Here is a 12503-nt window from a genome sequence, read left to right as displayed (position 1 = left end):
GTGTATGTAGGTAAATTTCAGAATTTTTACAAATTAATCCATTTACTATTCTCTAATAATATTAATAATAAATAAATAATCGACAATTTTCTTCAGTTTTAATTAAAAATTTGGTGCATTGTTAAAAAACAAAACAAATAATAGTGACTATACAGATTAATTAAAAAATTAAAAATTATTAAACTCCAAATAGAATATTCCGATATTTTATAAGTTTTTTTTAAATAAAAATCCAAGGACTTGGTTAGAGAGCATATGTGTGGATGGGTGTAGCGAGTAACGTTCGAAGCACTTTTATGAGGGAATGGAGGAAGCACTTATGAAATTACTAGGAGGTACGGAAAGGAATAGCGAGATAGCAGAGAATAACAGAAAGACATAAAGCGAGGCAGAGGAAAAATATGAGTTGGAATAGGAAAATATTTGGAAAGCAGTAAAAAAATGAAAATAAAAGACGGTCGATGTGGACGGGATCCCAATGGAAGTACGGAAATATAGAGGAATAGCGATAAGAAGAGGATTAGTTAATCTATAGGTATTCTACTTATAGATTAAAAAACGAGATAATAGTTCCCTTAAAGAAAAAGAAGTGATCAAGAGAAAACGGAAAATTATAAAAGAATTTTGCTATTATGCTTGATATATACGATATAAGCTGAAACCTTGCGGAATAAATTGGAAGAAGAAGTGGACCAGAAGGAGATGTTGGACTAGAGAGTCAAGCAGGCTTCGAGAAAGGAATATCTACACTGGATGATATTTTTGTATTAAATCATATAATACAAAGAGAGAAGAAAGAACAGATGAAAAAGAAGAAAGGATGCGTTATTATTTGTGGACTTAAAAACAGCATTTGATAATATTTGATAAGAAAGAAGCATTACAGGAGATACTAAGAAAGAATGGCGTGAGCAGCTAAGAACAGATAGGAAGAGATTTAGAAGATATAAGATTAAAGAAGATATAAGAGACAGACATAACGATAAGGACGGAGAAAGGTTTAATTAGCAAGTTTAGGACCAAGAAAAGAGTCAGACAAGGCTGTATAATGAGTTCACTACTGTTTAGTTTATATATTGCAAACGTAGATAAGAAAATGGAGAAAAGAGGGATAGGAAGTACCTATATCATTAGGTAACGACGAGGATACGATCCTTGACGTATACAAACGATATGGTTTTCGTAGTGGGAAATAAGGAATCATTAGTTGATATGATGGAAACGTTGTGCCGTTTCTTAAAAAAAGAGAAAATAAGAATTATGTATTGAGAAAATAAAGATTGTAATATTGAATAATAAAAGGAATAAAGCGACCCTGGTAGAAATTGCCTTACTGGTGCCATGACATTTGTCAGCGCCATACAAGTTTGCCATGCCACAGCCTTATTCTAAAAAACTAGAAAGATCCATATCAGGGCCATGCTTGTCTGATACATAAATGAGGTAGCATTACTATAAAATTAAATAGGCGTAGGTCTGGATTTGGGCGGCCAACACTTGCGCCACATTAGGCCCACATTTGCGCCATTGAACTTTTTGTTTTCAGAAATAGATTTTTTAATAGTGATCTACGCATGCGTAGATAATTATTTCAGATATTTTTAAACAAACTGCGTCAAACTGCATCATTTTTTGACTGCGTCAAACTGTCTCTACCTCCATACGAAAATGGATGCCAAGAAAATAAAATAAAAAATTCGAGCACAAAAATATCGTCAACTTAAAAAATTTAAACGCGATTATTTATATGAACGAGGAAAACGTGATGCATGTAATAAACCAAGTTTTAGCGGTGTAACTTCAAAAGGTATTGATCATGTAATTAATAATATTAAAGCAAATATATATATAACAATAGAAAAGAAATGTTTTATTATAATAGATTATATGTTTTATTACAATAGATTATATGGATAATATAAATGTAAGAGAAGAATTGAGTGATTCCGATGTAAATCATATGGATGACATAAACGTAGAAGAAGTGTTGAGTGATTCCAGTAATTATACGGACAATATAAACGTAGGAGAAGTGATGAATGATTTTAATGGAAGTGATTCAGAAACTGTGAATGAAGAAATTGATAATAATAATGATCAGAGTGATGTTAATGAGCATATAATTGATGAAGAAGAAATCGAAGAAATATCGAAACTACGATCGTGGGCTATTGAATGTAAAATTCCGCTAGTACATCTTGATAAATTGTTAAAAATCCTTCAACAAAGACTCTTGCCTACATTACCAAAATCATCAACAACGTTTTTAAAAACTAGTACCTTATCATATGAAATAAGCAAAATGGAAGACTGCGATAACATTACAAATGGAGAATATTCGTATTTTGGTGTTGAACAAGGATTGCAATCTTGCGTCAATTCTGAAATACATTCTGGCAACCTTATCGAATTACAAATTAACATTGATGGAATGAAACTATTTAAATCGAGTATAAAATCTATGTGGCCTATTCTAATCAAAATACATTTCAAGCCAGACATTTATAAGCCCTTTGTAGCTGCTGCTTATGTGGGTAATAGTAAACCCAAATCAATCAATTTTTTTATGAAAGATTTTATTGCTGAAATTAATATCTTGCAAAACAGAGGTACAGTTATAAATAACAAACATTATGGTATAAAAATAAAATGTTTCATTTGTGACACACCTGCCAGAGCATACCTTAAATGTATTAAAGGTCACAATGCAAAATATAGTTGTGAACGATGTCTGATAGAGCGTCAAACTAAGCATAAGATAGCCACATATTTAGATGTTAATTGCCCTAAAAGAAGCGATGAAAGTTTCCGCAATTTTTCTCATATGGACCATCATGTAGCAGTATCACCTTTACTATGCATAAAGCCGCCAGTCAACATGGTCAATGATTTCCTACTCGATTCGATGCACTTGTGCTACCTAGGAGTTATGAAACGTTTAGTTGATGCTTGGATGTCATCTGATTTTAATGTGCAGCTGAGTAATAATCAAAAAAATTTATTGTCAAGTCGAATAGAAAAAATAAGATTTCAACAGCCCGAGGAATTCCACCGAAAAATTAGAGGTATTGAGCACCATGCTAAATTTAAAGCCACGGATTACCGATTTATTTTGCTATTCTGTGGCCCTGTAATATTAAAAGACATTTTAGACAGCGATAAATACAAACATTTTTTATTACTTCATGTAGCGTGTCGAATGTTATCAATGGAAAATGCATTTGAATGTACAGATTATACTGAAAAATTACTTACAAAGTTTATTGTGCTAGCAGAAAAACTTTATGGTCCAAAATTTGTAGTCATAAATGTCCATAATTTAATGCATATTTCAGATGATGTAAGAAATATGCAGTGTGGATTAAATTCAATAAGTGCGTTTCCATTTGAAACATATTTAGGACAATTAAAAACTATTATAAGATCACCTCACAATATTTTGGCGCAATTGGCTCGAAGGCTGCATGAAATTAATATATATCTTAATCATTCATGTTCACTTCCATCTATAAATATTTTAAAAGGAAATAAAACAGATATAAAAAAGCTCAAATATAAAGCAGTGATAATAACAACAAAGCCACCAAACAATATGATTTTGTTAGAAAATAACAAAATATGTGAGGTAACTAAATATGTTCATAGAAAATAATATTTTATTAGAAATTAAAATATGGAAAGTAAAAAATTCATTATATATTTACCCTTGTGATTCAACAAATTTAAATATGTATGAATTACACCTCAATCCTTTAAAAGAAAAAAAAATAATTTCTGTACATAAAATTAAACATAAATTAATAAGATTATCAATGTTCGACGAAACAAACAGGGAAAAAATATTTGTAATTTCCCTTTTACATTAAATGTATTTTAAAATTTTATTGTATACAATTATAATATAAAATCTTCAAAAAAAAGTTTATATGTATAAAATCTTTTAAAAATAATAAAATATAACTTTAAAAAAAATTGTATATATATAAATATATATATAAAAAAATATATAAATAAAATAAATGCGACTCGATAACACGTTTCAGCGCCGTCTCGATAGTGTTAAAAAGTTTAAAACAGTGTCAAGAGTGTAGCAATTTTTTATTAAATAAATAAAATTGCGAGTTTTGTGTGATAATTGTGTGAAAATAAAAATAGTTTGAACAAGAACAAATAGTGGAAGTGGCAGTGTGGCACGGTAAGTATTATATTATTGGAATTAACACACATATATATATCATCCATTTCTTCGATATGAGCTTTCTTAACCTGAGAGAGTGATCAACTTAAACGGTTAATATCTCGTTTCGCGCGGCAGAGCGACAATTTTTTGTGCTAAATTTTTTTAATTTCACGCAAAAACGCGTCGAATGAGCATAATTTAATAAAAATTTGAGGTGAAGGGCCTAAACTAAATAAATATCTTGAAATTAATGTTTAATAATTCTAAATTATTAAAATGACATTTTAAACATGATTCTGAATGTGATTCTAAGCCAAAAATTTAGACTTGTGGACTTTGTATCTAATTTGTTCAATTTTTTTTTTTATCACTAATAATGAGTGTGGCTGCCAGCTTCAGCGTCATATAAGGATATATTTATATATATTTATAGATGTCTGACAATGAGAGTAACGATGATGAAATGATTTATCGATTCAAAATTGTAAGGTTTATTAAACGTGGGAAAAAAGGTCCTACGAAAGAAATTGATATTGTTCCTTCAGCCTGGATTAACTGGGATAAAAAAAAAAAAAAATTGAAAGTTTCATTTCTTGGTCCTCCATATACAAAAAAAAAATATTAATCAACTCCACGATATGGTAAAACAAGAATATAGAAGAAATAAAACATTTGCTTAATGAAGTTCCTGCGATTACAAAAAACTCTTGCAACCAGTCAGGTATGATAGCATTTTAAAATGTCCAAGCGCTATTTCTCGTTACACCTTCCAATATCACATACATAGTAAATTTTTTTTAAATTACCATTTTTTAGACCAATCACCTACTACGGAGACCTACTGTATGGAATCACCTACTACACCTACTATGCTGCTTGATACGCAATTACCTGTCATATCTGAAAACGATTTAATGGACTATACAAACGACAAAGGTATACAATATTTTTATAAAAATGTTTAAATTTACTGTACACTTATAAAGACTAATAAACAGTAACGACATTAATTTTTGTATGTAGTAATATTTTATAAAATTTAATTTTCAGAACTGAACCCGCTTAACATCAATATAAATATAATTTGGTCAAAATTGTTAATGCTGGAAAGTGAATCAAGAAAAATTAATAAAAGTAAGATTTGTTTACATATTATTCAAATATACAAATCTCGCTGTCGAATTGTTTATGTATGTACATGCAATTTAATTTGTTATTTTTGTTTCACAGAATTAAATTTAATATCGATAAAATTTGAAAGTTTACTACATGATACTAAAATCATAAAAAGTAAAATGATAAGCCAGACCAGTTCCAAAATGGATGCAGATAATATGTTCTCAAAAAAATATGAGACAATGCTACCTGCAAAAACAAATGAAGAATTTAGGAATATCAATGTTCAATTAGACAATGATATTGAATTCCGATCCAATTTTGTGAGTTTATTTATTTTACAAAATATAATTTATTATTATTTGAAAAAGAGTGTACATCCCGTTAAAAATTTAAAAATTAATTTTATTTTAGTGTGAACATCTTTATCGTTATGTAGACTTTAATTCAACGTTAACAAAAAATATAACAATGTTATTAAAAATCTGTATAACGCGCGATGTAGCAATTACATATACTGCAACTAAAATTATGCATGGCAAGAAAATAATAAAGGATGAACCATTTTACACATGTATAGAAGGTACATATATATATATATAAAATTATATAAATAATACTTAAAATAATTCTTAAAATGTAAATGTATATTCGCGGATTTTTAGATATATTTCTTCAAAAAGAATTTAAAGAAGAAGTTGTATCAAGAAATCATCTTATAAAGGCATTGAGCGCAGCACTTTCTAATGCAAAGGACTGGGAAGGACATAGAAAAGACCGAATCAAATAAATCAAAGATAAAATGTAAAAAAAAATTATAATAAATATTTTATAAATATAAATAATATAATATAAATAAATTTTAATAAAAAAATATTTTATAAAATATTTTTTGTAAACCTTTATTTTATTATATACTTTTACTTATTACTTGGTGTGTGTATGTATGTGTGTGTCTAATTATGATTAATAAATTTAGATTTTAATGCATTTTATGCCAGTGTTTCACTTTTACGAAAAAATATTGTTGAATTGTTCGATTATTACCAAAAAACTATTACAAACTATTAAAAACTAATAGCGTTTAATAGTTTTTTCGTTAATAATCGAATAGTTTAAAAGTATTTTTTCGTAAAAGTAAAACACTGACATAAAATGCATTAAAATCTAAATTTATTAATCATAATTACACACACACACACACACGCGCGCGCGCGCGCGCGCCTTTGTCACGTTGCCAGCACCATGCTTGCATTATGATAGTATCTTATTAGAGCCATGCTAGCGCCATGCTAGCATTACGCAAAATCCATTACAAAATTGTGGCGCCAGCGGGCAAAACGTGACGATTTTATGGATGGTGCTTACTAGCATGTCATGTCAGTTCCTGAAATGGCAGTATGGCACGCTGATCAGTGCCATGCAAGAGCCTGATTAAAATTTCTACCAGGGGAAGAGCGTATGGAAATGGAAAGAATAAGAAAGAAAGATTAAAGAGACTGTGAAATGATGATTTGGTAAAAGGGAATGTATTGAAAAAATATGGATAGAGAAAGAGAAGAAAAGGAGAAAACAAAGAAATGAGCTATAAATAAAATGAGCTAAATGAGAGAGAAAAAGAGCGGTAAAGAACGCGAATTTGTCTGTGATAGTAATAGTATAAGGAAAGATTGTATAATATTGAATTAAAATTTGTGTAGTAGAATAAGCGAATATGCGCAGCTCGGTATGTAAGAGAATAGATGGATAAGTGTGGTTAAGGACAAGATTGTAAACATACATACATAAAAATGCAACTGATATTAACTGTTATATATAAAGTGTCCGGTAACTCACGGACCAACGAGCGGACAGAGCACATTAAACAGAACAGAAAAATTCTTTACCATTTTGCAATTCTCGCAATAATTATTTAATGTATTAATTAAAAAAGATTGCCGAATAGGCGCACGGCTAGACCGTAGGATGTAACTGTAGGCATGCCAGCGGCGTGCGACCCGTGAGTTACCGGACACCCTGTATATGATTTGTTTACCTGTGCTAGTCTGCGCCACGCACGTATAGAGACCAGCGTCTTCGGGTTTCACATGCTGGAACACCAGTGCCAGAGTATCCTCGCTGTCTTTAAAAAGTACTTTAAACCTCTCTTCAGGATCGAACGGTTGTCCATCGCGCGACCAAAGAAAACGCGGTTCAGTTCCCAGTTCCAGAAGACCTTCCGGAAGCCCTTGGAAAAGCGGCTTCTCGTCTGTTACCGTCACTATTCCCTCGCATGTGGCATCGCCGTAACGATTCATAGCTGTGCACGAGTATTTTCCCGCATCCTGCTTCTGAACGTCGGCGATCACTATCTCGTAAAATCCCTTCTCAGCGTTGTCTCGGATAATTTTCACGCGTTCGTGTTTCGCATCGATGAGGACGCCGTCCTTAAAGCTACGAGATAATGCATACTGACACACTAATTTTCTCTTAAAATCAATTTTTTTTATTTAATCTTAAAAGAACATGAAATGATATAAGTGCTATTATTTCTTTCTCTCGCTTAATTTTTTTTTCAACTTTTAAAATATGTATTTTAGAATATTGTTACATTGAGAGAGAGAGAGAGAGAGAGAGAGAGAGAGAGAGAGAGAGAGAGAGAGAGAGAGAGAGAGAGAGAGAGAGAGAGAGAGAGAGAGAGAGAGAGAGAGAGATAAAGGGAGTCGAAACTTACAATTTTATTTCCGGATTAGGATCTCCTTTAACTTTAATCATAAAACGAAGGTAAGTATTTTCCAGGAGTTCGGTATCTTTCAAACGCACTAAAAATATAGGACCATTTGCTTCTGCTCTTGCCTTTTTCTCTTCTGGACTCACTGCAACATTTTTTATAAAAAAAGTAAAAAAATTATTTTGCGCACTCTTTATCCTTATCACAAATGACATAAATATTTAAAAGATATGTCACAAGAAAAGCTGAATTTTAGTCTTCTTTAGACTTTTCGATTGTTCACAGTTATTATGACTTACATTGTTGAACCACTAGTTGTGCAGTGCAGGTTGCTTCGCCGTCTATATTCAGAGCGCGTGCAATATATATGCCGGAATCTGATTCATGAACGTTCTGAATTTCAAGTTTGCATGTGTTGTCTGTCATCGAAGTAATGACGCGATCAGCCAACTTGTCCTCCATCGGTTTGTTATCCTTCAGCCATTGCATCCTAGTTGTCGCATCGGTAGTTAACATCGTACATTCAAAAGTAGCGACTTCTCCAGCTGTATAAAAAGGCAACTAAAATTAGCACGAGGCAAGAGAGAGTCGTAATCCCCAAAAATAAAAATATGAGAAGTTGATATCAATTTCGATATTATCCGTTATTTTAAATACTTGAGATAAGTAATGTAATCTTATGTCGTAATTTAACGCTATTTCTTTCAGTATCGACGGGGAAAAAATAATATAATTATATTAATAATTCAGAATTTAATAATTCAGAATGTAAAGATTGATTTCACAATGGATTTAATGAAATGATTGGCACATTATATATAAAATATACATATACATTGAGCATGAATAATATACATATACATTGAATATGAATAATATACTGGGTGATTCTCGTAATCGTACTCATTGAATATCTCGGAAAGGACGCATTTTCGTGAAAAATATTTCAGATAAGATTTATTTGGCCCTGAAAGGATCATTAAAAACTACTATTTGTTTGACTTTGGGAGAAGGTCTTAAGGTTACACCAAGGTCAACTTGGTTTCCTTAAATGGAAACCTATACTTTTTATGGCATATTCTTATAGCCGATGTCAAGACGTTTTTGAAACACTGGTTACAAATCCTTTTTCAATGAGAACTTCCCGAGTTATGAGTCTTCAAAGTTTAAGTATCACCGGTATTACTCACACACAAAGTGTACCACGCAGAGGTTGCCCGATTGAGACAGCAAGGAAAAAAACATTCCTAAAAAAATAAATACTTGAAAGCAGTAATCCAACCGTTTTATGTTGTTTTTTGTTGTCGGCTTAACATTGACTCTCTTCCTTGCTTCCCGTACGCCAACGTTGAAAACAATTGTGGCAGACACCGCCCACCATAAAAACACGCCGCGCTTAATAGTCAGTACTTAAACTTTGAAGACTCATAACTCAGAAAGTTCTCATCGAAAAAGGGTTTGTAATCAATGTTTCGAAAACGCCTCGACATTCGCTACAAGAATGGCGTAGAAAGTATAGATTTCCATTTAAGGAAACCAAGGTGACCTTGGCATAACCTTAACGCCTTCTCTCAAGGTCAAACAAATAGTAGTTTTTAATGCCTCCCTTAGGGCCAAACAAATTTTATCTGAAACATTTTTCATGAAAATGCGTCCTTTCCGAGATATTCAATGAGTACGCTTACGAGAATCACCCTGTATGAATATAATAGAGTGTTTTTGACGTAATTCATGAAACAGTGATACATTTCAAATTTATGAAAAAGGGAGCAACATTTCAAATATAAAGCTCGCATCAGGGAGAATTATTTTTTCAATATAGTTAATAAAAGGATCGTTCTGATTTATTTTTATTGCCCCGCCATAAAAAACTGTGCTCAAAATAACACACATACGACTATTTTTAATAGAATGCGCCTGAATATTGTTTTATCTATAAAGAAATTGATAAAGCAATTCATAAAGCATATCTTGTTAAAGTATCTGCATGTAAATAAAAAACTGTTCAATTAATATAAACTAATCTGCAAAATAGATACGAATATTCGGATAGTAAAGAAACGAGGTAATGTGATAATATGTCCGTGTCATATGTGTAAGTGTATAAATGTAATGATATCAGTGTAGTGAAATGTAAATGTTTAGTGTAAAAGTTGTATATACATATAGCGAACATTTAGCGATGAAGCGTATTTAATTAACCGACACGTTTAGCGACGTCTAAAAGCAATTTACTCAGCTGACTGTAAGAAAAATATGAAAAGTCAAAAGAGATGTGTGAAAAAATGCGAAGAAAGCAGTGAACGTTGATAAACTGAGAAAAGTACGTGTCACTTTACCTATGGCGTGTATCAATGCCTTTTTTGATCGCATCGCTAAAACAGTAAAAATGTATCTTATGCTTTGTAGTGGTTGTAGATATATGTATTTTTTTATAATTACTTGCAGAAAGTTTTATGCGATTAAATTATAATACAATATATTACCGTCGAAAATATTTTTCTCTAAATACTTTGAATGTGCTGTCACATCAATTTTGCATACACGTATTTGAAATAGAAAAAAATATTCGCAGGTTTAGTAAATCAATGCAGATTTCAGGAAAGGTGGCTAATTTTTATTAATATTTAGTCAAAATATGGTACATCTGATATATATTGTATCTCTGAATAATATGTCATATACTATACACTTACGTTCTACGCTGCGTCCCTCTATCGTTTTGATAAACACCGGTTTGCCAGCGTCAGTGCTGAGAGTAACTTTGGCTGTTTTACTTTCGACATTCGAATCCGTTGCTGATCCACCGGCGATCGCAGCCTCGTAGGAAGTCGTGGTTTCCGATATTTGACCCATTCCTTGCGATGACGAAGACATCCTCGTCTCAACGGCAGACATTCCCGCCTCCATATACGAAGACACGCCATTACGATTGCTCGATACCGACGAATACTCTACAGTGATTAATTACAAATTATCTTACTACTTAATACACGATATATTTATAAGATTTTATTTGCATTTTTTATTTCTGAACATCATGGTGCTCGAGTGTAACAAAGCGATTAATATCAATATCTTATTTCTTCTAAAAGAGATGGCTTAAAAAAACAAAAAGAATTTTTTTAATCCTCGATGTAAATTTTTTTATTAATAAGCATTATATAAATTATAACATAATTATAAAAAAAAATGTACATTGATTTAAAAAAATTCTTATGTGTATAAATAATATGTATATCTTATATATCTTATACAAAGTGTCCCATTTGATTTTAAACAGGCAAATATCCGGAAATCACGGGATTTTAGAAAAAAATGTTTTGTACAAAAGTTTTATGCCATGAAAAATGGAGATTTCCATTTAAGAAATTGAAGGTGACCTTCACGTGAGCTTCAAACGACTATCCAAGGATAAACCAATAGCATCATCTTATGTCTCCCTCGAAGTAAAAAAATTTTTGTACAAAATATTTTTTTCCAAAATCCCGTGATTTCCAGATATTTGACTGTTTAAAATAAAATGGGACAGCCTGTATATTCGTTCAAGTATATTGTATATATAAATATTCAAGTATATATATAAATATATATATATATATTCGTAATATCGATTTTGTCAACTCATTCAAATCGATTTTGTCAAAAAATTTTGAATGAGCTTTCGCTAATGACACCGAATTTGCTGTAGAATGTTTTATGTGATTTCATTAATAAAAACTCACCTTCCACAACTTTCGAAGACGCGCTATATCGACTCGCAGAGTACCTTCGAGACATGTCTGCTTCCTCGACTTTAGTTTTCTTCACTTCCGACACGTCAGTCGCGCCTACGGAGTCCTTCCTTTTCTCCACAATCTTTGTGGAATCCTTAGTTGAATCTGCCTTTGATGAATTGGGATTCTTCTTCGCTTCTTTCGCCGCTTTCGCCGAATCACTCTGAACTGTAGTTGATTCTGGATTCACTTGCAACGATTCAATTTTAACAGGCACCGGCTTCTCGTCGCTCTTGGGCTCTTCCTTAGTTTCCGATGCTTCTTCGGTCACTTGAAGATCGTCTGCTGCGTGCTCGGCGAGAGCGACAAGATCACTGGCGTACTGACGAATTTCCTTGAGCCAACAGGCTTTTACAGAATCCTTGTGAGCTATCAAAGTGATAGGATAATTAGAAATAGTCGGATTGTGTAACTCGAAGGATCGTATATCATCGAGATGATCTTTCACTTCTATTTCCGGTAACTAGAACAAAATAATTAAGTGTGTTTATTATTTCTTCTTTTCTTTTTTTTAATAAAAAGTTATAATATAGTTTATACAATCGACACTCTCTTACTCGAATAATATCTTTTAGGACGAAAACTGATCTATCCTCTGATATCCGTCTAACTTTGCAGACAAGAATTCGCGCTTTAAACAGGAACAAATATCTCTCTTTGCTTTTTCCTTCCTTATCGATAACTGTGTACCATTCCTGAAAAAATATAGACATAGTTTTCC

The 12503-nt window shown here is 31.8% G+C and overlaps 3 protein-coding genes across 9 annotated transcripts in view; 2 read left to right on the top strand and 1 right to left on the bottom strand.

Moving 5' to 3' along the window:
* Obsc (Obscurin) overlaps nt 1–12503 on the bottom strand; it is a 52543-nt gene that overhangs the window by 20053 nt on the left and 19987 nt on the right. For 6 of the 7 annotated variants that reach the window (XM_067351706.1, XM_067351711.1, XM_067351712.1 and 3 more), the window contains 7 exons: nt 12340–12477; nt 11732–12245; nt 10703–10960; nt 10346–10381; nt 8306–8551; nt 8010–8151; nt 7332–7729 (listed from right to left, as the gene is read on the bottom strand). In XM_067351706.1, coding sequence (XP_067207807.1) covers nt 7332–7729; nt 8010–8151; nt 8306–8551; nt 10346–10381; nt 10703–10960; nt 11732–12245; nt 12340–12477 — 1732 coding nt within the window. The remainder of the gene's footprint in view (nt 1–7331; nt 7730–8009; nt 8152–8305; nt 8552–10345; nt 10382–10702; nt 10961–11731; nt 12246–12339; nt 12478–12503) is intronic. The other variant, XM_067351709.1, reaches the window with a different exon arrangement.
* Nucleotides 12–3771, top strand: LOC105679471 (uncharacterized). Its single transcript, XM_012379529.2, has 2 exons — nt 12–1807; nt 1905–3771. Exon 2 carries the CDS (start codon nt 1910–1912, stop codon nt 3650–3652), a length of 1743 nt encoding a protein of 580 aa, XP_012234952.2. The 5' UTR covers nt 12–1807; nt 1905–1909; the 3' UTR covers nt 3653–3771.
* Nucleotides 3961–6401, top strand: LOC105668588 (uncharacterized). Its single transcript, XM_067351735.1, has 5 exons — nt 3961–5116; nt 5231–5314; nt 5411–5619; nt 5711–5879; nt 5962–6401. Exons 1-5 carry the CDS (start codon nt 5026–5028, stop codon nt 6084–6086), a joined length of 678 nt encoding a protein of 225 aa, XP_067207836.1. The 5' UTR covers nt 3961–5025; the 3' UTR covers nt 6087–6401.

Source organism: Linepithema humile, chromosome 3 (assembly GCF_040581485.1).
Source record: "Linepithema humile isolate Giens D197 chromosome 3, Lhum_UNIL_v1.0, whole genome shotgun sequence".
Taxonomy (NCBI): domain Eukaryota; kingdom Metazoa; phylum Arthropoda; class Insecta; order Hymenoptera; family Formicidae; genus Linepithema; species Linepithema humile.
Note: the sequence above shows the minus strand (reverse complement) of the source record. Positions and strands in the feature narration are given on the sequence as shown.

Coding starts and splice junctions, on each gene's coding strand:
- LOC105668588 (XM_067351735.1), top strand. CDS start 5,026: ATGGAATCACCTACTACACCTACTATGCTGCTTGATACGCAATTACCT. Junction 5,117..5,230: donor GGACTATACAAACGACAAAG/GTATACAATATT, acceptor TTTAATTTTCAG/AACTGAACCCGCTTAACATC. Junction 5,880..5,961: donor ATTTTACACATGTATAGAAG/GTACATATATAT, acceptor GCGGATTTTTAG/ATATATTTCTTCAAAAAGAA.
- LOC105679471 (XM_012379529.2), top strand. CDS start 1,910: ATGGATAATATAAATGTAAGAGAAGAATTGAGTGATTCCGATGTAAAT.